Here is a 25,666-nt window from a genome sequence, read left to right on the forward strand (position 1 = left end):
GGTTTCCTTCCAACTGATCACAAGCCCCCCAGCCAGCGAGCAGAAATCCCTTTTAACTGTCTTTATATTCTACTGCCATCCTGTGGCTGACCCGTGCCACTGCAGCACCCTGGGGCGGCTGTCGAGCAATCACCGTCCTCGAGAAGGCAGGGCCAGGCAAAGGGGTCTGCCGAGGCCCCGCAGCGGGCAGAGCCTGGGCTTGCATCACCAGTCTTGACTTGACTTCTGTTTGATGAACCTTAAGAACAGATAGTCCAGGAACAGGAAACCACAGCTGATGCCGATGACAATGAGGTAGACTGCGTAGAGCGGGTAGGAATTCAGGTGCATGGAGTCGAGGATCTGAAGACACAGGCCCGCGGGGAAGCTCAGTGAGGGACGCTGGCCCCACTTGGTCGTTCTCCCTTAGAATCCGGGCTCTCCACTACTTACTTCATCTGCCGAGACGGAGATGGTGATGTTGCCCAGCTGCACGATGTAAGGACGCCCGCTGAACTGGATCTGCATGAGCCCCGAGAAACACCACCGGAGGAAGGACAGCTTGGCAATCCACGCAGGCACTGGGGGGTGACGGGGGGACAGCAAGAGCCTCGTGATCCACCGGCATCGTGACCACTGCCCTTTTTTTTTTTTTGGTTTTTCAAGGTAGGGTTTCACTCTGGTCCAGGCTGACCTGGAATTCACTATATAGTCTCAGGGTGGCCTCGAACTCACGGCGATCCTCCTACCTCTGCCTCCTGAGTGCTGGGATTAAAGGTGTGTGCCACCATGCCCGGCATGACCACTGCCTTTTCTATGTCCGAGTCCTGCACCCCGGGTGCTCCCTTAGAGGGAAGGGCCGTGGTGGCTCTGGCTCAGGGAAGGTGACTTCTCTGAGGAGCAAGAAAGGGAGAAAGGACCAAGGGGCAAGGGTGGCAGCTGAACATGGGGACTGAGACTGAGGGAGGGCTGAAGGGCTGCGGGGTTGGCAGCCTGAGCAGCTCTCGAATGTCACCTCACTAGGTTTTCTGCCCACCTGTGCTGGGTCTCACTGAACCGTCAGCAGCGCCCGCCACCTGCTAGGGATTCTTGGCCCTGCAGGACACTGAACTGGGAGGCAATGAGCCTGCCCAGATGTGGGGCAAGGCCAACCCCGGGGGGATGGCATGGAGCGTGGGCAATGGTGTGCCCAGAGACAGGGTCTGGGTGAAAGGATGGAGTGTGCTGGAAAGTTTACGGCCAATCAGGAGGCGGCGGCAGCCGAGACAGGCTCTGAGCAGAGCTGGGGTGGGAACTTGGCCCTTCAAGACTCAACCCTCATTGGTGAACACTGGGAAAGGCTCACATTACAGAGACTAGACTATTGTGATGGGGGTCAGCGCTGCCCGGAGGACGGTGTGGGGGGTGGACATTTCAGAAACACTTTAGGAGACAGGATTGGTTTGGCTCACTGGTGAATGTGTTGAGGGAGGAAGTCTGTGTGACTTCTGGGTACGCGAGAGAGGAAGTGTCAAAAATAGCCCGCAAGGGCTGGAGAGATGGCTTAGCGGTTAAGGTGCATGCCCACGAAGCCTCAGGACCCAGATTTGATTCCCCAGGTCCCACGTAAGCCAGATGCACATGGCAGTGCACACATCTGGAGATCGTTTCAGTGGCTAGAGGCTCTGGTGCGCCCATTTCTCTCTCTCTCTCTCTCTCTCTCTCTCTCTCTCTTCCTCTCTGACTCTAATAAATAAATATAAATCTTTTTTAAAAATGCTAGCCTGCAGCTAGGCGTGGTGGTGCACTCCTTTAATCCCAGCACTCGGGAGGCAGAGGTAAGAGGATCACCGTGAGTTCGAGGCCAGCCTGAGACTACTCCATAGTGAGTTTCAGGTCAGCTCTGAGCTAGAGTAAGACCCTACCTCCAAAAAAACAAAAAAAATAAAAAACTAGCCTGCAAGACAGCTGGCAAAGGCATCTGCTTGCCAGCCTTGGAACCTGCTCGTTTTGCACATCGGGACCTAACTGGCCCGCCCCAGACCCTCCAGATGAATGACCAGGTCAGGTGGAACAGGCCTCACCGATCCAGAGGTTGTTGAGATTGATCATGAAGCCCCCAGTGAGGTAGAAGGAGTTGTAGAGAGCGTTGCAGAAGAAGGAGGACATGTGGAAGGTGGGCAGCAAGGCAGCAGCGGCCAGGGCCATTGTCCTGCAGCAAAAGACCACCAGCCACAGGAGCGTGAAGTGCAACAGGAAGGGATCCAGGCCCGGCTGCAGGTTGGTCAGCCAGTAGATGGGCATCCCATAGATGGCGACGTAGGCACAGTGCTCAGGGAGCTCCCCTAGGATCTGCAAAGCACAGCCCTCGCTGGGACACAGAGCCAACGCTTTCGTTTGCCATTGTCTGAAAACGTTTAAATGGTTTGCGACCCCACAAGACCACTATTTCTCCCCTGCCCCCCCACCACACCCCCCCGACCCCGCCACCCCAAGTGGGCCTTTCTTCCGCTGCCCCTGTGGGGACAGTTAAGAATCGTTGCCCTGGTGAGGCAGCCAGCAAGCTCCTGCTCTCTGAGGACATACCTCAAGTCCCCCTGCCTAGGCTTATAACCTCTCTGAGCTCCCTGTTTTCTAGAAACACCTGGCTGGCCTGCTCTAGGCCTCTGGACAAGAGGTACTGTTGGCTTTTGCTATCGCCCGCTTCTTCCTCGTTAGGTTGCTGCCGTCCGCCAGGAAAGTGTCACTCTTGACTGTGATTCACAGTCCTGGCCTTCTGGTGACTATTAAATAAATACCAAGTCTCTGAAACTTTTGAGACCGTGGTGGCTACAGTCTGCGACTATGCAGCCTGAGTCCACGCTTCTTCTGCAGCGTCCTTCCGCTCTCTTCACACTACAGAAGGTCCTCGGCCCCGAATAGTCACCTTGGCAAAGAAATACGGACCAGAGGTGTACAGCCCGTCTTCCAGCTCATAGTACAGCATTGCCCTCTCCGAGTGACCTAAAAGTGGGAGGAGAAAGGAACGGATGAATGAAAATTCTCTACAGTGTTGTATCTCTTTTTTGTTGTTGTTGTTTTTGTTTGTTTTGCAAGGTAGGGTCTCACTCTAGCTCAGGCTGACCTGGAATTCACTATGGAGTCTCAGGGTGGCCTCGAACTCATGGCGATCCTCCTACCTCTGCCTCCCGAGTGCTGGGATTAAAGGTGTGTGCCACCACACCCGGCAAAATATATATATATATATTTACCTTTTTTTGTTTGTTTTTTTAAAACTTTTTTTGTTTCGTTTTTTTTTTTTTTTTTTTTTGAGGTAGGGTCTCATTCTACCACAGGCTGACCTGGAATTCACTAAGTAGTCTCAGGGTGGCCTTGAACTCATGGCGATCCTCCTACCTCTGCCTCCTGAGTGCTGGGATTAAAGGCGTACGCCACCATGCCTGGCTTTTTTTTTTTTTTTTGTGAAGTAGGGTCTCACTCTAGCTCAGGCTGACCTGGAATTCACTCTGTAGTCTCGGCGTGGCCTTGAACTCGCGGTGATCCTCCTACCTCTGCCTCCCGCGTGCTAGGATTAAAGGCGTGTCCCACCATACCCAGCTGCATCTCTTAATAAATTGATATTACACTAAACAGTCATATGAGGTTGCCCACAAAGCACAGGCCATAGGTTCAATCCCGAGCACAGGCAGGGGTAGGGAGTGAAGGAGAAGTGGTTCTATTTTTACTTTATAAACAGACCCAGAGAAACCATCAAAACTGAGTATTTGGGGAGTTCTCCAGGTGTTGCAGTTCATCGCTTTAAAAGTACAAATCCTGCTCAGGCAGAAACAGCTAAGAGGCTATAATTTGCTTCTATCTGCCTACTAATGTTCACGTGCAGACTTTGAAAACCAGTATCCTTTATCTCCCAGCCATGGTGCAATTATCTGCAAAGCCCTGGTCCCGGGGGCTCAGAGGAGGACTGAAGCCGGCCTCGCAAGGGGAAGCGGGAACTCACATTTGGAGACCACGTCTAGAATCACGTTGAAAGGGATCAGGGCTCCGATCATGAACAACAGGGCGGCCGTGTCCACAAACGAGTGGCTCTTGGAATCGTGGCCGTAGAAGAGGAAGCCAATGATGAGGGACATCAGGAAGGCCTCTGCCCCATGGATGAGCAGGGTTGGCAGGTCCCGAAAGTCATTGGAAATGTGGCGACTTAAAAAAAAAAGAGAGAGAGAGAGAGAGCAAAAGAAAGCATAGCATAGCCAGTACTATGACCTTAGGAATGTCATGTCATCCCTAGGAGCCTCATTTTTTCTCATCTGTAAAATGGGGACAAGTAACACCCAACTAAACAGTATAATGATGAAACACTAAAACTGGCAAAATTATCTCTCCTGCAGCAGGTACCGAATGCCTCATTATTAATTTTTTTTTGACTTTTTGTTTTGTTTTGTTTTTGTTTTTGTTTTTTTCAAGGTAGGATCTCGGTCTAGCACAGACTGGCCTGGAACTCACTCTGTAGTCCCAGGCTGTCCTTGAACAGTGGTCCTCCTACCTCTGCCCTCCCAAGTGCTGGATTTAAGCTACGAGCTGCCACACCCAGCCTTTTGATTTTTGCCTTGAGTCAGGGTCTGGCTGTGTAACCTTGGCTAGCCTTGAACCTGCCTCACTTTCCTCCCCAGTGCTGAGACGCCAGGCACGCACCGCCCCATCCAGCAATGATTTATTATCATTATCTTCATTTTTTTTTTTTTGGTTTTTCGAGGTAGGGTCTCACTCTGGTCCAGGCTGACCTGGAATTAACTCTGTCATCTCAGGGTGGCCTTGAACTCATGGCGATCCTCCTACCTCTGCCTCCCAAGTGCTGGGATTAAAGGCGTGCGCCACCACGCCCGGCCCTATTATCGTTATCTTCAAAAGCACTTTCACTTACAGAAATTATACTAATGGAAAAATCAATCCGACTGTAAAGCTGTGCGGGGCGACGGTGTTCGTCACAGCGAGGCTTATAATAGCAACAGCCCACAGGTAAGGCGGCTATTCAGATGGACTGGACTCAATGAAGTATTTTGCTACACTGAGTGTAGAGAGGGTGGCGGGGCATGACTCTAAATCGCCGAAGCTGGCTACTAAGCAGCATGACCCCGCTTGGCTACTGGAATGACCCTGCCTACCACTAGAGGGGGCATCGCAGATCAGGGTCCCCGCTCTCTTTAGCCTGGTGCAACAGACTGTCCCCATTTCCAGTTTACATTCTCTTACGTTGTTGGAGTCCCTCACAAAGAACCCTATGCCATTTCCTCGATCAGCGCCAGTTAGCCAAGTTCATGTTTTATTTATTTACTTATTTGACAGACAAAGATGGGGGGTGGTGAGAGAGAGAGAGAGAGAGAGAGAGAGAGAGAGAGAGAGAGAGAGAGAGAATGGGCGCGCCAGGGCCTCCAGCCACTGCAAACGAACTCCAGACGCGTGCGCCCCCTTGTGCATCTGGCTAACGTGGGTCCTGGGGAATCGAACCTGGGTCCTTTGACTTTGCAGGCAAAGGCCTTAACCACTAAGCCATCTCTCTAACCCTCGTGGGTTTTTTTTTTTTTTTTTTGACACTGAGAGTAGTGGGATGCTCTGTGTCACGCAAGGGCTATGCTAGTTTGGAGGATGCTGGTTTTCAAACAATTATACCTCCACGCCCTCTTCAAATTCACTTTGGAGAGGAGTGGCTTAATACCATTGAGGCTTCAGGGAGTTAGGCGTGAACGAGAGCTAATTACCGGATCAGAGTGGCAAACTGCTGCGTGGCCCCGGGCAGCTCAGCCGACGTCCCGTAGTCAGTGTCCTTTGGGAGGGTCGGGCTGTTGGAAGGCGGTATGCAGTCAGGTTGGTGGGGTACCTGCTATGGGGGCTTCCCACCCTCCAGCCAGGGCCCCACTGTACCTGGTTGCACAGCCACCCACATCGGGGGTCTTCTCCTCTGTTTTCCACAGGTGGTCATCAAAATCCCGCACTTTTTCTAGAAACAGGGCCGCAAGTGACCGTGCCTTCTCCATAGTGGCCGCTTCCTGTTCTTTGGTGCGCCTGTCGATGCTGGTCAGGTCCACTGTAAGCAGAGGGGACGGGGCCGTAGGTGATCTGGTACCTGTCAGCTTTCGGGGACTCTGAGACACTGATGCCTCAGAGGAGGCCCATGGGTCAGGAAGTGGTCAATAACAGAGGCCATGGTCCCAGTCACCACCCCCCCTGCCAATCTCAGTTTCAGGGGCGTCCCAACACAGAGCACAAGTGTTTGAAGCCTGAGGCCTCATCACAGTTCCGCCATGGGCTCTGACTCCAGCTACACGGATGGATATGCCTGTCACAGGGAATTCATCACGTGGTCTCAGAAGCAGCCAGCCGGGGGGGGGGGGGGACAAGGGATCCTCCCCGCCCTTGCTCACAAACACTACCCCAGGGGAAGTGTGTAGGCAGTCCAGCTTGCCAGAGAGCCAAGGCTACTGGGCGAACCACCTCCTGAATCTCAGGGGATGCCACTCTGCAGCAGGGCAGCCCCCCTCCCCATGGTCCTCCTCTTCCTGGGCTCTGCCCGCCCTCGAGGGTCTTTGTAATGTCTGCAAAGGCCAACCCCACCCCCTTCCTAAACGCAGCTGGCTCCAGGTCCCTGCATGGCCGAGGGTCTCTTTCCCTTCTTCCATTTTCATTGCATAGTTCAAGACAGGATCGTGTGTGAGAAGGACATTAAAAAGCCACGGGTGTTCCCTCTGTGCAAGGCTATAGCTGTAATGCCACATTTTTTCTGGCCACCTCCAGGACCTGTACGAAGAGAAGTAGTCCTTATCCGTGGTTGGTGAGGGTCAAGGCCGGTAGGCAAGACCCCTACTACTACTTCTCCTGACTAATAATACAAAGAAAGAAAGAAAGAAAGAAAGAAAGAAAGAAAGAAAGAAAGAAAGAAGGAAGGAAGGAAGGAAGGAAGGAAGGAAGGAAGGAAGGAAGGAAGGAAGGAAGGAAAGAAAGAAAGAAAGAAAGAAAGAAAGAAAGAAAGGAAAAAGAAAAAGAAAGAAAGAAAGTTCATGTCTGTCATGGTCATTTAGCTTTGAGCTCCAGCTTTACTTCAATTATTCCCCGCTGGCCAGGTTGGAAGGTGTCCTCTGGCCCCTGATCTGAGGACATTGGCCAGCGCATGACATACCCGGCAGGAAGCCAGGAGACCGGGGAGGAAGAGAGTGACCTTCTCGTGAGTTCACTGAGGGTGTGTGTGAGTGCACGGGGCAGGGCGGAGGCCGTCCTCCTGCGGGGAGCTGAGGATTCCCGGAGGACAACCTGAGCAGCATGGGCAGCAGTCAAGGCCAGCGGCTGCGCCCAGACGCGGGGAATCCCGGTTCTGTTGTCCCGCAGCTGTGGCTCTACCACAGAAGGCCAAGTGTTTAACCTTCCTAGCTCCGTCGTCCCTCTGTGAAAAGATGGAGAGCGAGCGAGCGAGCGAGCCGGGCACGGTGGCGCACGCCTTTAATCCCAGCACTCAGGAGGCAGAGGTAGGAGGATCGCCGTGAGTTCGAGGCCACCCTGAGACTCCATAGTGAATTCCAGGTCAGCCTGGGCTCGAGTGAAACCTTACCTTGAAAAACCAAAAATAAATAAGTAAATAAATAATAATAATAATTAGCCAAGCCAACATAAGCCTGGAGCTGTGGTCCGCTCCTCTGGACCCCTCTACCCCACGCCTATGCATGCTCCCTGCCACTGTGGGGCACCAGGGCACAGTCTTAAGACCCGCTGGTGGCTTGCTGACTCTAGAAATCCACTTTCCCATCGTCTGGGGAAAGACCACGGCTGCAGAAATGGATCGAGGCCCCCTGGCTTAGGGCCCCGCCTCCTGCAGAGCGCCCACCGTTCCTAACTTGTCCGGCCCGGAAGCACAACACTGATGGAAACTGCTTCATTTGGGTCCTCATCTCCAGCACTGCGCCTGTGTAGATGGACCAGTTCAGATCTCCCCCCTGCTGGGCTGCCTCTCCTGGTTCCTCACAATAGGCCAGACAGTTTCTCTCCTGAATTTTTTTTGTTTGTTCATTTATTTGACATTTATTTATTATTTATTTATTTGACAGCTACAGACACAGAGAGAAAGACAGATAGAGGGAGAGAGAGAGAATGGGCGCGCCAGGGCTTCCAGCCACTGCAAACGAACTCCAGACGCGTGCGCCCCCTTGTGCATCTGGCTAACGTGGGACCTGGGGAACTGAGCCTCGAACCGGGGTCCTTAGGCTTCACAGGCAAGTGCTTAACCGCTAAGCCATCTCTCCAGCCCTATTTGACATTTATTGTGTTTATTATTTATTTATGCTTATTTATTATGTTTATTATTTATTTGACAGAGAAAGAGGCAGAGAGAGAGAGAATGGGCGTGCCAGGGCCTCCAGCCACTGCAAACGAACTCGATGCGTGCGCCCCCTTGTGCATCTGGCTAACGTGGGTCCTGGGGAACCGAACCTGGGTCCTTTGGCTTTGCAGGCAAATGCCTTAACTGTTAAGCCATCTCTCCAGCCCTGTTTTTTTTTTTTTTTGTTTTGTTTTTTTTGGGTAGGGTCTCACTCTAGCCCAGGCTGACCTGGAATTCACTATGGAGTCTCAGAGTGGCCTCGGACTCAAGGCGATCCTCCTACCTCTGCCTCCCCAGTGCCGGGATTAGAGGCGTGCGCCACCACACCTGGCTGTCTCCTGGACCTTTCCAACAAGTGGTTTTGTTTTGTTTTGTTCTATTTTTGTCTGGCGGGTGCTTTGGTTTGCTCTTGTGGGGACTGCGCACCAGTCGCTGGCCCCGCTCGCTCACCGTAGAAGTCGGCTGGGTTGCTGTATCGGGGACACGGGTGGCCGATCTCGGTGAAGTACTGGACCATGTGCTGCGCGGGCCCCAGGTAGACGGTGGTGCCAGATGTCATCAGGAGGACCAGGTCAAACAGCCTAAAGATGTCCGAGCGAGGTTGGTGGAGGGAGATGAGAACCAGCCTGTTGCCTTTAGCGAGCCGGGATAAGGTTCTCACCAGATTGTGGGCCGTGAAGCTGTCCAGGCCGGAGGTGGGTTCATCCAGAATGAGGATCCCTGCCAGGATGGCCCAAAGAACCCGATGACCACTAGCCAGCCAGGCGGAGAGCTGCCCTGGGCCCCTTGGGCTCCCCGACCTCACCTGGGTTCCATAGCAGCTGCACCCCGATGCTGACCCTCCGGCGTTCACCTCCAGACACCCCACGCACATACGTATTGCCCACGCGGGTGTCGGCACACGGTCGCAGCCGCAGCTCGGCGATCACGTCCTCCACCTGGGGACAGCAAGTCCAGGCGTGAGGGCCCCACCAGCTGCATAGGTTGGGACCACATTATACAGAGTCTTTGGCCCCCTGCTGGGGGGGTGTCTTCAAACAAAAGACTAGCCAGGGGCTGGAGAGATGGCTTAGCGGTTAAGCGCTTGCCTGTGAAGCCTAAGGACCCCGGTTCGAGGCTCGATTCCCCTCAATTCTCTCTGTCTGTCGCTCTCAAATAAAGAAGAGTAAACAAAAAATATATTAAAAAAAAAAAAAAAAAAGGCTAGCCAGGCATGGTGGTGCATGCCTTTAATCTCAGAGGTAGAGGATTGCCCTGAGTTCGAGGCCACCCTGAGACTACATAGTGAATTCCAGGTCAGCCTGGGCTAGAGTGAGACCCTACCTTGAAAAAACAAAAAAATGAAAAAAAGCTGCCTAGGCTCTTTTTTTAAAAAAAAAAAAAATTATGTATTTGAAAGCAACAGAGAGAGAGAGAGATAGAGAGAGGCTGAGAGCAAGAATGGGCTTGCCAGGGCTTCCAGCCACTGCAAACGAACTCCAGACGCGTGCACCCCCTTGTGCATCTGGCTGACGTGGGTCCTGGGGAACCGAGCCTCGAACTGGGGTCCTTAGGCTTCACAGGCAAGCGCTTAACCGCTAAGCCACCTATCTCTCCAGCCCTGGCTTGGCTCTTCATCTATTGCCCCTAGGGGTTCCTGTCCCACCTTCTGCACAAATTCACCTTGCACATCCCAGGCCATGGATGGGGAACAGGGCCCAGTGCTAAGGACCAGACGATTGGCTCTTGCCCACGTGTAATACCAGAAAATACGTAAGACAACTATAAACTCAGACTCATCACATGCCTGGCAACTGCCCTGCAGGCAAACGGTGAGAGCTGGGGTGCTACAATTCCCACTGGGCTGTCTGTGTCTTGAACCCCCGAGGAGGGAAAGACTAAGAGAGGAAGGTACTGGCTTCTCAGACCCCAGGAGCCGGTGACCTAGCCAGTTAATTACCCTTTTGTCACGCTGGGCCTGAGAGAAGGTTTTAGGCAGGCGCAACTGAGCCACAAAGGCCAGGGTCTCCCGGACAGTCAGGTTGGGTAGTAGCTGCTCCTGCTGGCGCACGTGGGCCACGCATTTCCTCACCAGCTGAGGCGTGCTGGGTTGCCCGTTGATCCAGATCTGACCGGACTTCATCTTGCCACCGTGGTCCCTACCGGTGATCACATCTAGCAATGAGTCTCTCCCACAGCCTGCAAAAGCCACCGGAGATGTCGCTGAGGACGCAGCCTTGGCAGGACCAACCGCCTGCCCACACACACACACACTCGCCAGCACCCACGGTGCTCTGTCCTTGCCCACGTGACCAAGGTTCAGGGAATGTGGCACCGCTCCTAGATCTGGAAGGGGCAACCCAACACTCCACTCTCAGGACTTCTCTTCTGTAGCCAATTTGTGAGTGATCGGGAGAGGGGAAATACACGGATTGTGGGGAATCTCAGGTCATGGCCACATGACAAGAAAAGACTGGAGTCCCCACTGCCGCATGTCTGGAGCATTTTTTCCCCCTCCCACTGCTAACCCCAAGCAAGGCTTGGGTTAATAGCATTGTGAAGTATAGCTTTTCTTTTTTTGTGTGTGTGTGTGGGGGGGGGGTGGCAAACAAGCCATCATCATGTTTGGCTCAGAAGCTGGCTTTGTGGGAACAACTGAGTTGGAATATTTATTCATAGGTTACCTTTAAAAAAATACAACCAATTCTGAGAAACAAGAGAGAAAAAAGAAAACAGGAACTGATTCTAAAGATTGTGTATACCTAGGTTTTGTATTGACATTCTTCTCTCATTGTTCAACAATCGTTTCCCCACCCTCTTTAAAAAAAAATCAAAAGGGGGCCGGAGAGATGGCTTAGCAGTTAAGGCATTTGCCTGCGAAGCGTAAGGACCCTGGTTCGATTCTCCAGGTCCCACGTAAGCCAGATGCACAAGGGGGCGCACGTGTCTGGAGTTCCTTTGCAGTGTCTAGAGGCCCTGGTGCGCCCATTCTCACTCTCTCTCTCTGTCTCTAATAAATAAATTTTTTAAAAAAAATCAAAAGGAAGGGCCAGGTGTGGCAGCACATGACTTTAATCCTAGCACTTTGGAAGCAGAGGTAGGAGGACTGCCATGAGTTTAAGGCCACCCTGACCTGAATTCCAGGTCAGCCTGGGCTAGAGTGAGACCCTACCTTGAAAACCCACAAAAGAAAGAAAGAAAAGTGCCAATAGACAGTATAAAGACTGGGTATGCTGCCAGGCGTGGTGGCGCACACCTTTAATCCCAGCACTCGGGAGGCAGAGGTAGGAGGATCGCCGTGAGTTCAAGGCCACCCTGAGACTCCATAGTGAATTCCAGATCAACTTGAGCTTGAGTGAGACCCTACCTCGAAAAACTAAAAAAGAAAAAAAGAAAAAGACTGGATATGCCAAAACCTCCTTGCCACATGTCACATGCTGTGTGTAGGCAGTCCCATAGCACCCCGTGCAAAATCCAAAAGGCTTTTTGCATGTGGTCTTCTTGCACACCACCCATAGGCTCCGAATAAAAGCAGCTTGCAAGCTGCTTGCTGAATATGTCTCACCTAGGAGTGAGAAGCTGGGCTGGCATCCTTGAGCGAAATCAAAGGGCAGGATGCTCAGCCCTGATCCCTGCTCAGTCTCAGACACTGGCGTACAGGCAACTTTGCCAACGTTCACACGGACCAGGAGACTGCCCAGTCAGTGGCCGAGAAGACACATTCCCAAAGCAGAACTTTGTGGCAAAAAAAAAAAAAAAAAAAGTGGGCAGTTTTTCCAATGGAGTGTGTCTCCTACATTTGGGGAGACTATCTCTAAACTAGAGGGGAAAATATATGGGAACTCAAGACCTTTGTAAAGAGGGTGCTATCTGCCCACCAGGAACTTCATGAATTGGAGATTTTTTTTTTTTTTTTTGACATCATTGACTCTATAGAGGAAGTTCACTGCTTGACGCTGGTTTTATCTGCCATCAGTGTGTATATGTGTGTGTAACATCTCAGGAAAATAACAATAACCATTTAAAAAAAAATCATGTCGGGCTGGAGAGATGGCTTAGCGGGTAAGCGCTTGCCTATGAAACCTAAGGACCCCAGTTCGAGGCTCGATTCCCCAGGACCCACATACACTAGATGCACAAGGGGGCATGTGCAGTGGCTGGAGGCCCTGGCGCACCCATTCTCTCTGTCTCTCTGCCTCCTTCTCTCTGTCTGTCACTCTCAAATAAATAAATAAAAATAAACAAACAAAATTTTTAAAAAATCATGTTAATAATTTCAGCTGAGCAAAACTGAAGCCAAGCATCACTGAATCTGGATAATATTCAACACTTGCTTCTCCACCTCTGAACTTCACCTATCAGCAATGCTGTCAGCTAGAGGATCACAATGGACAAAAATCTTCCCCATGATGACTCTAAGTCATGGCCCATCTGCCCTGTAGATGCCCAATTCAGGAGGAAGAGCTAGCAGATATTATAAATCAAAACAGATTTTTGTTTTTCTCTCCGGGCACATGCCTTCAGTCCCAGAGCTCAGGAGGCTAAGACAGAATGATCATCGTGAGTTCAGGGCCAGCCTGGTGCTAGAATGAGACCTTGCCTCAAAAAAAAAAAAAAAAAAAAAAATCAAAAACAAAATACTTTTCTTACTTAGGCCAGAATGGGAGGACCAGGGTCAAAGTAGGAGGGACTGAATGAGTGTGCATGTTGTTTCAGTTACGAAGTGTGTTTACACACCATAGCTCATTTGATCTTTGGTTAGACAATAAACAATTTCCCTATCAGGAGAGTGTAAAAAGTTTGGAACAAATGTTCAAAACGTTGAGCAATCTCTTCCTCTGGAAATGATTAATTGAAAGGAATCAAGTGCTCTGGTTAACACTGTCCCAGGGAGACATAGCAAGTTGAAGATCTAGTTCTACTTTAAATGCGTGTCCTCAGGAGATTCTCTCAGCTTTTCTAGATTGGAATCTTTGTGTATCAAATAAAAGTGGGTAGGCGGGTGTGTGTGTGTTCTGTGTGTGTGTGTGTGTGTGTGTGTGTGTGTGTGCACATGCACAAAAGGACACTTTAGAAGAATGAGAATTTGAAAATCTCCCTCTACAAATGCTTTCCATCCTGGTAGGGAGTAAGGCGAGCACAAAAAAAAAAAAAAAAAAAAAGAAGCGAAAAAACTATATTCTCCAAGCTCAGCTGCGATGAATGTGTCCCACAGAAGTGACTGACTGCCTGAGATACTCCAAGAATCTGGCTCTCAGACGGGCGTGGTGGCGCACGCCTTTAATCCCCGCACTCGGGAGGCAGAGGTAGGAGGATCGCCGTGAGTTCGAGGCCACCCTGAGACTCCATAGTGAATTCCAGGTCAGCCTGGGCTAGGGTGAGACCCTACCTCGAAAAACAAACAACAAAAAAAGAATGTGGCTCTTTGCAGGGGCTGAAGGTTGCCCTAGGACTGCGGAGGGGGAGAAGGGGCAGAGGGCTGTGCGGAGTCATTGTTTGGCCATGACCCGAATTTCACTGTGGAGGGAGCGACCTGAGCAAGAACCCTGTGGTTGGAAGAACCCCTGAAAAAAAAAAAGAACATTATGTTCTGAAGCCACCTGGGATCCTGCAGCTCAAGTGTCAACTAAAGGCAGGAGTGCTGCACGTTCACGGTTCCCAGCAGTGACAGCCACCGGCTAGTGAGTGGAGGGGGCTGTCACGCGAGGCCAGGGCTGTCTGACCTGGGACCTGTCCTCTCGGCCGCTGGGCCGCGTCGCTGTCCCGGTCAGCAGAGTTCCGCGGGCAGCACCCACGGCTCAAGGAAATCCTGCATCCCAGGGAGAGAGGCCAGCGGCCCGTGGCTCTACCTGAGCTCCCAATGATGGCCAGCATCTGCCCGCTCCTCACTTTGAAGCTCAGGTTCTGGATGCCCAGCTCACTGGAGTCCTTGGTGTCGCGGGACAACCAAGGTATCTTGAACTGAGCCAGCTGCTCAAACCAAGGCACCTGCGAGGCCAAGTCCACCTGGGGGAAGATGGCGGGAGAGCTGAATGCTTTGAGAAGGCCTCCGCTGCTTCTGTTTCAGAGCTCCTGTTTCCTAAGGGACACACCCTTGCTGAAAACACTCAAGGCACCCCGTGGGCCCCCATGGGTCCTGCCAAACATAGAAGGGGGCCCCCACCATCTTGCTGGAGTTTACAGATAAGGCGATTGGAAAGTGTGTGCTAGGGCTGGAGAGATGGCTTAGCTCTTAAGGCGCATGCCTGTGAAGCCTCAGGACCCAGGTCCCACGTAAGCCAGATGCACATGGTGGCGCATGCATCTGGAGATCGTTTATAGTGGCTAGAGGCCCTGGTGTGCCCATTCTCACTCCCCCTCTCTGTCTCTGTCTCTAGTAAGTGAATAAATAAAAAATAAAATCACCCTGAGACTCCATAGTGAATTACAGGTCAGCCTGGGCTAGAGTGAGACCCTACCTTGAAAAACAAAAAAATAAAAAAATAAAAAATAAAATCTTTAAAAAAAAAGAGGGCTGGAGGGATAGCTTAGTGGTTAAAGCAATTGCCTACAAAGGTAAAGGGACCCAGGTTTGATTCCCTATGACCCCGTTAGCCAGATGCACAAGGGGGAGCACGTTTCTGGAATTTGTTTGCAGTGGCTGGAGGCCCTGGTATACCCATTTCTCTCTCTCTCTCCCTCTTTTTCTGTCAAATAAATAAATAAATAAATAAAAACAAGATATTACAAAAAAAGAGGATCAAACTCAAGTTAAAAAAACATGTGTGCAATAGCAGAAGAGAAACTAGTTATTGATGCTTACCATATACACGCATTATGTTAATCACTTTATACCATTAATCTTTATTCCATTCAATCTTCATTATAAATATAGTATGGGTGTTACTATAATCTTTAAAAAATATTTATTTATTTTATTTTGGTTTTGCAAAGTAGGGTGTCAGCCCAGGCTGACCTGAAATTCACTATGTAGTCTCAGGCTGGCCTCGAACGCACACAATCCTCTTACCTCTGGCTCCCAAGCGCTGGGATTAAAGGCATGCACCACCACACCCAGCAATATTTATCTATTCATTCATTTATTTGAGAAAGACTCAGCTCGAGGGAATGGGCATGCCAGGGCCTTTAGGAACCACAAATGAACTCCAGATGCATGCGCCCCCTTGTGCATCTGGCTTTATGTAGGCACTGGGGGATTCAATCCGGGTCCTCTGGCTTTGCTGGCAAGGGCCTTACTGCTAAGCCATCTCTCCAGGCCCTATACTCTGTTTTATGGGTGAGGTTCAGAACGGTTAAGTAACTTATTCAACGTCACCTGGCTACTAAGCGGCAGAGCAGAGAAAGTTCAGGGTGGGGCTCATGACTTGGTTCTAGCGCACACCCACGGGAAGTCAGACTTGGGCCTCTGAAGTTCACCATTCCAGGCCCTATCATGCTGCACTTGGGTCTCCCCCGCCCCACCCTGGGAAGATGAGGCACAGGGGTTCTTGAGAAGGGCTTTCCTGAGAATCTCTGCCTTATATTCTGGATGTTTTGTTTTGTTTTGTTGTTTTGAGGAAGGGCCTTACTCTAACATAGGCTGACCTGGAATGCACTCTGTAGCCCAAGCTGGCCTTGAAGGTCTGATTTTCCTACTACCTCAGCCTCCCAAGTGCTAGGATTATAGATGTGAGCCACCACATCTGGTTTCTTGCATTCTTTTTTTAAAAATTAAAAAAAATTTTTTGTTTATTTTTATTTATTTGAGAGCAACAGAGAGAGAGAGAAAGAGGCAGAGAGCGAGAGAGAGAATGGGCACACCAGGGCCTCCAGCCACTGCAAACAAACTACAGACGTGTGCGCCCCCTTGTGCATCTGGCTAACGTGGGTCCTGGGGAATCGAGCCTTGAACCGGAGTCCTTAGGCTTCACAGGCAAGTGCTTAACCGCTAAGCCATCTCTCCAGCCCATGGACTTTTTTTTTTAAGCAACGGGGACAATACATTTTACAAAGATGATAGGTAGGTAGGTAGATAGATGGATGAAATCTCAAGGAAGTCTATAACTTCATTAATAACCTTGTTAATTTCTTGGTTTTGATGATTATACTATGGTTTAAAATATATTAACCTTAGGGGAAATTGAACAAAGGATATGTGAAACACCGTATTCTGTTACTTTTTAAAAAATAATATATATATTTATTTATTTGAGAGAGAGAGAGAGATAGAAACAGAGAGGGAGAGAATGGGCACACCAGGGCCTCCAGCCACTGCAAACAAACACCAGATGCGTGCGCCCCCTTGTGCATCTGTCTTATGTGGATCCTGGGGAATTGAACCTGGGTCCTTTAGCTTTGCAGATAAGCACCTAACCACTAAGCAATCTCTCCAGCCCTCTGTTACTTTTTTTGCATGTGTATGTGTATTCATGTGCATGTGGGTACACGTGTGTGGGTGTGTGCACTTGTGTGCATAGATAGGCCTTAGGTCAACACTGGGTGGTTTCCTCAATCCTCTTCACCTTGTTTTTTTTTAAGGGGGGGTTCAAGGTAGGGTCTCACTCTAGCCCAGGCTGACCTGGAATTCACTATATAATATAGTCTTGGCGGGGGAGGGGGCTCAAACTAACAGTGATCCTCCTACCCCTGCCTCCTGAGTGCTGGCATTAAAGGCAGGTGCCACCACACTGGGCTCCACCTTATGTATATATTTTATTTGTTTATTTATTTATTTATTTGAGAGAGCAAGAGAGGGAAAGAGGGAGAGAGAGAGAGAGAGAGAGAGAGGGAGAGGGAGGGAGGGAGGGAGGGAGAGAGAGAGAGAGAATGGGCATGCCAGGGCCTCCAGCCATTGCAAACGAACTCCAGACGCATGTGTCAACTTGTGCATCTGGCTTACATGGGTCATGGGGAATCGAATCAAGGTCCTTTGGCTTTGCAGGCAAATGCCTTAACTGCTAATCCCTCTTTCCAACCCTCCACCTTATTTTTATTTTTTTTTTATTTATTTTTTGTTTATTTATTTATTTATTTGTTTTGGTTTTTCTAGGTAGTGTCTCACTGTAGCCCAGACTGACCTGGAATTCACTATGTGGTCTCAGGCTGGTCTCAAACTCATGGTGATCCTCCTACCTCTGCCTCCCAAGTACTGGGATTAAAGGCGTTCGCCACCACGCCCAGCTTCCACCTTATTTTTTAAACAAGGTCTCTCACTGAACCCAGAGCTCACTGCTCATCTAGACTGCCTAGCCAGCAAACCCCAAGATCCCTGTCTCTGTCTCCCCTAATACTGGGATTATAGATATATAATATAATATAATATAATATAATATAATATAATATAATATAATATATAATATAGATATATAGCACCATGTCCAGCTCTTTTTTTACATGAGTGTTGGGGCTCTGAATTCAGGTCCTGGCACAGCTCAAGATACCTCGAGGCAGGAGAGATGGTTTAGTGGTTAAGGTGCTTGCCTGCAAAGCCAAAGGACCCCAGGTTGATTCCCCAGGACCCATGTAAGACAGATGCACAAGGGGGCACATGCATATGGAGTTTGTTTTCACTGGCTGGAGGTCTTGGTGAACCCATTCCCTCTCTCTCTTTCTCTCACTCAAATAAGTAAATAATACCTTGGGTATCAGCAAGGACTCCATGCAAGAACTTTACCTACTGAACCACCTTCCCAGCCTCCTAGTTACTTTTTAGATTATATGTAATAATTATATTAATATATTTTATAACAAATATATACATATACATTTATAACAAACATATATATGTAATAGATGTATATGTATATACATATATATGTATATATATTTTTGGGTCTTTTTTTTGAGATAGGGTCACCACACCATTCCAGGCAGCTTCTGACAGAAGAAGAAGAGATTGAGTAAAGGAAAGGTGGAGGGAGGGCTAATCAAAATCTAAGAGGATATAAATAAATCATACAGAAACCTACTTTTTTGGACAATGGAACACTCAGGAGCCATAGATTGTTGCTAGAAAATTTTCAGTGCCAGGGATGGGATACCTTCCAGTGAGTTATTGGCCAAGGAGGTCCCTGATGCCCCCAAAACATTACAGGCCATTGCCAAGACCTTTGTTTTCCTACCAGAAATAGATGGTAAGACCCTATTGCTGAAGACTCCACATACTTGGGCTGCAAGGCCACTGAGAAATCCTGCTGGAACTGAGCTGATAACCTCCTCCCTGTAGACCAGCTGACAGAAAGCTGGAAGAAGCCATTCTGTATGCAGTTGAATGGGAGAGAGAAAAATCACCAGTGAAGATACTCAACAGTGGACACTGCAAGCCTTATACCAGGCCAAATGAGCCAATAGGTGCAATAGTGGCACGTCTGTCATGGTGGAAACCAATTGCCCTCTAATTGGACTGGAGGCCACTCCATGGGAGGGAATATATCCCTGATACTGAAAACCTACAACAAGGGTAGTCATGAGCCCTAGGGGTGTAACGTCTGCTGCTGTCTGGCTAAATGTATATACTATGCTCATCAAACTGCCCGGTAAGAACTTCTCTTAATGTTCATACCTATATATTAATGCTACTTCATTTTTGGTAGAGAACCTTCTCTTTTAAGATGGCAGTGACCTTGGGATGACTCAGAAGACATCATAGTGCTGGGGAGAAGTGACAGAGGAGTGCTCAGCACTACAATATCTCTATCACACCTTCGAAAGGTTCAGGGTCTATTGCGGAAGAGGTGGCAGAAAGAATGTAAGAGGCAAAGGAAGGGCAGGACTCCTTACAATGTGCTCCCCCCAGACAAAAAAAGGCCTGGATATCCATGATCTCATAGTGCCTGACACTACCTACACAAGACCATCATAATAGTAGGAAAAGATCATGACATGAAAATAAAAGAGATGGCCGGGCATGGTGGCGCACACCTTTAATCCCAGCACTCGGGTGGCAGAGGTAGGAGGATTGCCAAGAGTTTGAGGCCACCCTGAAACTACATAGTGAATTCCAGGTCAGCCTGGACCAATGTGAGACCCTATCATCTTGAAAAACCAAATAAATAAATAAATAAATAAATGAGAGACTGATTGAGAGGGGGAGGGGATGTGATGGAGAATGGAGTTTCAAAGGGGAAAGTGGGGGGAGGGAGGGCATTACCATGGAATATTGTTTACAATCATGGAAGTTGTTAATAAAAAAATAAATTAAAAAATATTATTTGTTTATTTGCAAGCAGATAGAGACAGAGAGAGAATGGGCATGCCAGGGCCTCCAGCCACTGCAAACGAACCTCAGACACATGGGCTCCTTGTGCATCTGGCTTATGTGGGTCCTTTGGAACTGAACCTGGGTCCTTGGGCTTCACAGGCAAATGGCTTAACTGCTAAGCCATCTCTCCAGCCCTATATGCATGTGTCACTGTACATGTGGCTTTACGTGGGTACTGGGGAATTGAACCTGGGCCAGTAGGCTTTGCAAGCAAGTGCCTTTCACCACTGAACCATCTTCCAACCTCCGTTACTTTTTTTAAACTTTATTTTTATTTATTTATTTGAGAGAGAGAGAGAGAGAGAAAGAGGCAGAGAGAGGAAGAGAGAGAGAGAGAGAGAGAGAATGGGTGCACCAGGACCTCCAGTCACTGCAAATGAACTCCAGACACATACACCCCCTTATGCATCTGGCTTATGTGGGTCCTGGGGAATCCAGCCTCAAACCGGAATCCTTAAGCTTCACAGGCAAGCGCTTAACCGCTAAGCCATCTCTCCAGCCCTGATTTTTTATTTTTGTTTGTAATTTATTCATGAGACAGAGAGAGAGAGAAATATATAGAATACCAGGGCCTCCAACCACTGCAAATGAACTCCAGATGCATGCGCCCTATTGCACATCTGGCTTACGTGGGTCCTGGAGAATTGCACAGGGATCCTTCGGCTGTGCAGGCCAACACCTTAACTGCTAAGCCATCTTTCCAGCCCTCCCCGCTACTTTCTTAAAGGTCTAAAATTATTTTATCACTTAAAGTTAAGAATCCCAGAGACTTTTCTCAGGAGCTCTCGCATCCTCAGAGGAGCGCCAGCCCTCCCCATGCCTCTCACGTCCAGCTGCCCAACGGGGTTCATACCCAGAGTGACAGGGCTCCATCCACGGGGCCGGGGGGTAGTGGTGGAGGCAGAAGGCCTATAGAATGACCCATCTTCCCACTGGACTCTATTGTCTGCCTGTCCCCTGCCCCTTCCACTCCTTGAGTCACCGGCTCCTACCTGGTAGGTGAGGTCTCTGACCTCCAGCGTGTTCGACTGGCCGCTGTAGGTGAAATACAGGCTGTTGTCACTTTCAGAGGAGAATAAGCTGTCCTGGAGGCCCTGCTGGGGGACATGACAGGTTGAGGGGCTTCCTCAGAGGATGTAGGGACCCAAGAGGCGGGGACAGCTGCTGACAGTGAGCCCGAGACCCCACATCTGCGGGAGGTGGGCTTATGCAGGCGGTGCCCCAGGGCTTGGAGAACACGGGATCGTGGAGGAGGGCACAGCTCTTCCGTCTCTCAGCCTCAGACTGGCGGGCCTGAGCCCGAGCCAAGTCGGGCGTGGTGGTGCAAGCCTTTAATCCCAGCACTCGGCAGGCAGAGGTAGGAGGATCGCCGTGAGTTCGAGGCCACCCTGAGACTCCATAGTGAATTCCAGGTCAGCCTGAGCTAGAGTGAGACCCTACCTCAAAAAAGTAAAAAAAAAAAAGAATCCAGACTGAGTGCCATTTGACCTTCCCTGGCCTGTATCTGGCTTCATAGTGCCTGTGACACTTTACACAGAGAATTGTGAGGGAACCAGCCAGCAGCAAGAGAACGTTTGGGGGCCTGGAGAGGTGGCTTAGTGGTTAAGGCATTTGCCTACAAAGCCAAAGGACCCAGGTTTGATTCCCCAGGACCCATGCTAGCCAGATACACAAGGGGGCATCTGGAGTTCATTGGCAGTGGCTGAAGACCCTGGTGTGCCCATTCTGTCCCTCATTCCCTATCTGCTTCTCTCTCTCTTTCTCTCAAATAAAATAAATAAATATAATTTTTTTTTAAAAAAAAAAGAGGGCTGGAGGGAAGGCGTAATGGTTAAGGCCCTGCAAAGCCAAAGGACCCAGGTTCAATTCCCCAGGACCCACGTTAGCCAGATGCGCAAGGGGACGGACACGTCTGGAGTTCATTTGCAGTGGCTAGAGGCCCTGGCGCGCCCATTCTCTCTCTGCCTCTCTCTCTCTCTGTCTGTTGCTCTCAAATAAATGAATAAACCATAAAAAACCAAAACAAACAAACAAACAAACAAACCCTTTAGAGAGCAATATGCCATCTCTAGAGGTGAAAAAGGGTACAGCAAGTGGGCCTGGGGGAAGGCCAGCTACTGAGCACCAAAACACAGGTGGGACAAGTAAGTTATAGAATTCTCCAGCACAGTACAATAAACACAGTTCATAATCACTGATTGTACAGTTATGAGGGCCTGGAGAGATGGCTTTGCGGTTCATGCGCTTGCCTGCGAAGCCCAAGGATCCAGGTTCGATTCTCCACATCCCACGTAAGCCAGAGGCACATGACGGTGCATGAATCTGGAGTTCATTTGCAGTGGCCAGAGGCCTTGGCGTGCCCATTCTCTCTCCCTCTTTCCTTCTTTCTCCAATAACTTAATAAAAATAAAATAATTTTTTTAAAAATGGGAGGAGAAAACCTCCAATTCAGGTGAGGGGCTAGATCTAGGAAACAGGTGAGAAATAGGGGAGACGCTTTTGCAGAGTGGGGTGAGCGGATTACAGAGCTATTGGGATTGGATGTTAGGTGCGTACTCCCTGTGTAAATGGACTGTGTTGGGAATATTTCACAGTATGTTTTCAAATTGAGAGCGCAAGCCCATGAATAGCATTCCTGAATCCGCTCCCACCTTGACCCCTCCCCCCCCCCCAAGCTGCTGAGTTTCCAAGCAGGAGGGAGAGGTGAGGGCAGAAGAGGAGAGAGGTCCTTGCCCTGGAGAGCTCCCGGGGAGATCAAGGCTTGGGCAGCTGCTGGGCTCCCGCTTACCCTTGCCCGACGCTCCCTTTATCAACCACCACCTGCTGGACCTAGATTTTCCATTTCCTTGTTCAATCAGGAATTTCTATTGGTTGCTCAGGGACTCAGGCCAATGCGTGGACGCCCTGTTGTATCGTTTCTCAAGCAAATATCTATAGGAGGGAACTATTAGCCAGTTGCTTTCAGATATCAATTACCCCAGGGAGGCTGGAGAGATGGCTCAAAGGTTATGGCACCTGCCTGAAAAACCTAAGGACCTGGATTCAGTCCCCCAAATACACACAGAAAGCCAGATGCTCAAGGTGGTACATGTGCCTAGAGTTCCTTTGCAGTGGCTAGAAACCCTGGCTCTCCCATTCTCTTTCTCTCTCTCTCTCTTTTTAACATATTTTTTGATCATTTTTATTTATTTATTTGAGACCGACACACAGACAGAGAGAGAAAGAGGCAGAGAGACAGAGAGAGGAGAGGATGGGTGCCCCAGGGTCTCCAGCCACTGCAAATGAACTCCAAGTGCATGCGCCACCTTGTGCATCTGGCTTATGTGGGTCCTGGGGAATCGAGCCTCGAACCGGGCTCCTTAGGCTTCACAGGCAAGCACTTAACCGCTAAGCCATCTCTCCAGCCCTCTCTCTCTCTCTTATAAATAAAAAATAAAATGAATATTATCCCAGAAACAGCTTCTGCTGGCCCACAGATGCCCACATTTGATTTAGGGCTGGGGATGGAAGGACAGATACTCAGACTCTGGAAACAATGTGGGGAGGTGTCTCAAGGCACTGTACTGTGATTGAGAGGGGCGGGGGCTCTGGTGCTCAGGGGGACAGAGGGGACAAAGCGGAAGACAGGTTGAGCACTGCCTGGTTCTTTGCTCTGAGTCCCATTGACCTCAACCTCTATGAACAGGCCGACCTTCCAAGAGCTACACGGAATGGCCCAGTTCTCGGGAGAAGAAATTTCACGTCTGGGTTGGGGAACGACTTCTGTTCCATTTTAAAATATTTTCCTCGGCACCCAGGAAGGATCGGATCGAATCTTCCCGAGGTTGTGACAAATTCTCTGTATTTTTCCAACACTTAAACATCTATTCGGCTGACATTTTAATCAGCGTGACTGTCAGAACATCATTTGAATTTCTGACAGCTGACACCCCAAAAAAGCACAAGCAGGTTTATTTGTAGGTATCCAGCTCAGCTCCTGCTGCGCCACAGTGTAATTTCTCCTTGCGTTAGCTTCTGATTAAATTCAGGAGACAAGAAGGAAAACTCGAGAGCACAGAGAATAGATAGGTGGGCTTCTTGGAGGAAGTGACTGAGGACGGTGGCTCACAGGATGCAAAGGATTTGCCCCCAGTCTCGGAAGCACTCCTGAAGATCACACCTCACCCAGCTCTGTTGCGGCCCAGCCTTTTTTTGGGGGGGGGTGGTTCTGCTTTTGTCTGCAATGTGAAGAATGTATAGACCGCACACACAGACATTTCTGCCACTCAAAGCCAGAATACCCTGTGCAGCTCGTTCCAATCCCATCCTTCCTCCCAGGCTATCCTCTGGAATGCGGATAGTACCACTCAAGTGGGCACCCTCCCCCCAATGCCATGGGCGGCATCTGTCTGTGGGAGGTATGTCTGCAATGTGCACTGGGCACAATGAGTGACCACTGTCTGAGCTCCTTGTAGAGCGAGACAGAGCTGAGTGGGTAGAGAAGGAGCCAGGTTATGGCATGGACTAAATCCAGCTCCTTCATGTCACCACAGTCGCCTGCCACTCCAAGAGGCCCTAGAACCTCCTAGAAAAGCCCTCGCTTTTCTGAATGTACGCCTCACCCTCCCGGGGTTGCAAGGAAGGCATGCCAAGGTGAGAAGACAGGAGAGATTTTCTTTAAGCAGTTCTTAGCTTGATTGACAGGCTTTTGAATATCCAGACATAAGGCACATGACTCCCATTGTTATCTTCCAAGCCCCACAGACAGATCTAGGGGCAGATCATCCTGAGGCAACCCAGAGTGATGAAAATGAAGAAAAGGAATGTGTAAGTTGCCAGGCCTGTGTGCAGTTTTGGATGTTAGGGTCTGAAAGCTCATTGCCTCTCATGTTGCGGTGGTGACCTGCAGGACAAAAAAAAAAAAAAGCCCCCAAGGTCACCACTGACTTTATAAGCCTGTGAGCATTGCAGTTGCAGATGGCACCGGTCACTTCCCCAGAGGAGTCAGCCGCGTCAAGTAGCAGAGCTGTTCATTGCTGCGGGGGGCAGAATTAACCAGAAGTGGTGGATTCCCAGGCATGGCTAAATCAATCCCAAAGAGCTCTATCTGGGCCAGAGTTGGGGGGGGGGGGGAGCTGTGGCTTCCCTATTAGAAGTGCGAATCTCATTCTTGTCTCTCTTTCCTTCTCCATCTCCCCAACAGGCAGAAAGAAAGTTGGTTGGGTTGAAGGGGATGGAGATGGGCTTGCCTTCTGGTTCAAGCCCCAGCCACACTCCCCCCGGTCAAAGGCCATTTATCACGGAAACATTTCTCTGGTTAAATGAAGGAGAAAAACCTCCCACCCCCTCCTCCTGGACACCTGGTTTCTGCCTGTTCCTTCCAGCTGTCCCGCACGGCTGCTCCATGCCCCGCGTTCTTTCAAAAGCCATCTGCTACCCTGTCACACCTCTCACGTTACCGCCACAGAGATTCTTGGCCTGGCAGCCACATGGGCAGAGGAGGCACCGGAAGAGACCCTGTGATGTGTGAGCAGGCCTCGGTGAAGGAATCTCAACCGGAAAACTCTAAATCAGGACTGGAGAGATGGCCCGGCAGTTAAGTCGCTTTCCTGCAATGCCTAAGGACTGGGGTTCCATTTCCCCAGCACCCATGGGAAAAAGCCAGGTGCGCAAGGGGGCGCACACATCTGGAGTTCATCTGTAGCAGGTGGAGGCCCTGGAGTGCCCATTCTCTCTCTCTCTCTCTGCTTGCAAATAAATAAAAAATATTTTAAAGAAAACTCAAAATTAGTTGACATCATACACAAGAACATGATCTCCCTTTAAGAGCAAACTATATGGCAGGAAGTGATACCAGAGGCCTCCTGGGCCCTGTGGCCAATTCTTGCTCTTGCTTGTGGGCCAGGTAATAAATTAGGACCATCGCTTCCAAGGGAGGAAAGAAAAGACCAGTTTGCACGCCTCGGGACCAAAGAACTAGGGGTTACTTACTGAGTCATCCTGGGGTGCAGTTTCTTTCCACAGCTGGGTCTCCTCTGGAGCCTTCTCAGCCATGGGGCCTCTGAGGTCTGCACCCCACTGTGAGGTTCCTGGTAAGACCTTGGCTGCTGCCTGCCAGGCCAGCGTTCGGTCTCTGTCTCCTAAAGCTAAGC

General features: G+C 49.9%; 1 protein-coding gene across 3 annotated transcripts; it reads right to left on the minus strand.

Annotated features, from left to right (window-relative positions):
• Nucleotides 1-204: 204 nt before the first annotated feature.
• Abcg8 (ATP binding cassette subfamily G member 8) lies at nucleotides 205-25,568 on the minus strand. 3 transcript variants are annotated; one of them, XM_045137680.1, is made up of 14 exons: nucleotides 25,506-25,568; nucleotides 20,506-20,629; nucleotides 19,950-19,974; nucleotides 14,146-14,324; nucleotides 10,257-10,495; nucleotides 9,123-9,255; nucleotides 8,768-9,037; nucleotides 5,875-6,037; nucleotides 5,712-5,792; nucleotides 3,956-4,155; nucleotides 2,885-2,961; nucleotides 2,043-2,310; nucleotides 433-560; nucleotides 205-342 (listed from the first exon to the last, which is right to left on the minus strand). In XM_045137680.1, exons 1-14 carry the CDS (start codon nucleotides 25,566-25,568, stop codon nucleotides 205-207), a joined length of 2,088 nt encoding a protein of 695 aa, XP_044993615.1. The 3 variants fall into 3 exon arrangements, with proteins under 3 accessions (XP_044993615.1, XP_044993618.1, XP_044993617.1); XM_045137683.1 differs by lacking the exon at nucleotides 19,950-19,974 and having other exon boundaries at nucleotides 14,146-14,302; nucleotides 20,528-20,629; XM_045137682.1 differs by lacking the exon at nucleotides 19,950-19,974 and having other exon boundaries at nucleotides 14,146-14,302; nucleotides 20,528-20,632.
• Between the last annotated feature and the right edge of the window lie 98 nt (nucleotides 25,569-25,666).

Source organism: Jaculus jaculus, chromosome 18 (genome assembly GCF_020740685.1).
Source record: "Jaculus jaculus isolate mJacJac1 chromosome 18, mJacJac1.mat.Y.cur, whole genome shotgun sequence".
Classification (NCBI taxonomy): domain Eukaryota; kingdom Metazoa; phylum Chordata; class Mammalia; order Rodentia; family Dipodidae; genus Jaculus; species Jaculus jaculus.

Excerpts from the sequence above, each read along its gene's own strand:
- Abcg8 (XM_045137680.1), bottom strand. The coding sequence starts at position 25,568 with ATGGCTGAGAAGGCTCCAGAGGAGACCCAGCTGTGGAAAGAAACTGCA. Across the intron at positions 14,325-19,949 it reads ATTCCCCAGGACCCACATAA|CTCTCCCGCCATCTTCCCCC; the intron begins GCCAGATGCATA and ends CAAAGCATTCAG. Across the intron at positions 561-2,042 it reads TCTCAACAACCTCTGGATCG|TGCCTGCGTGGATTGCCAAG; the intron begins GTGAGGCCTGTT and ends GTCACCCCCCAG.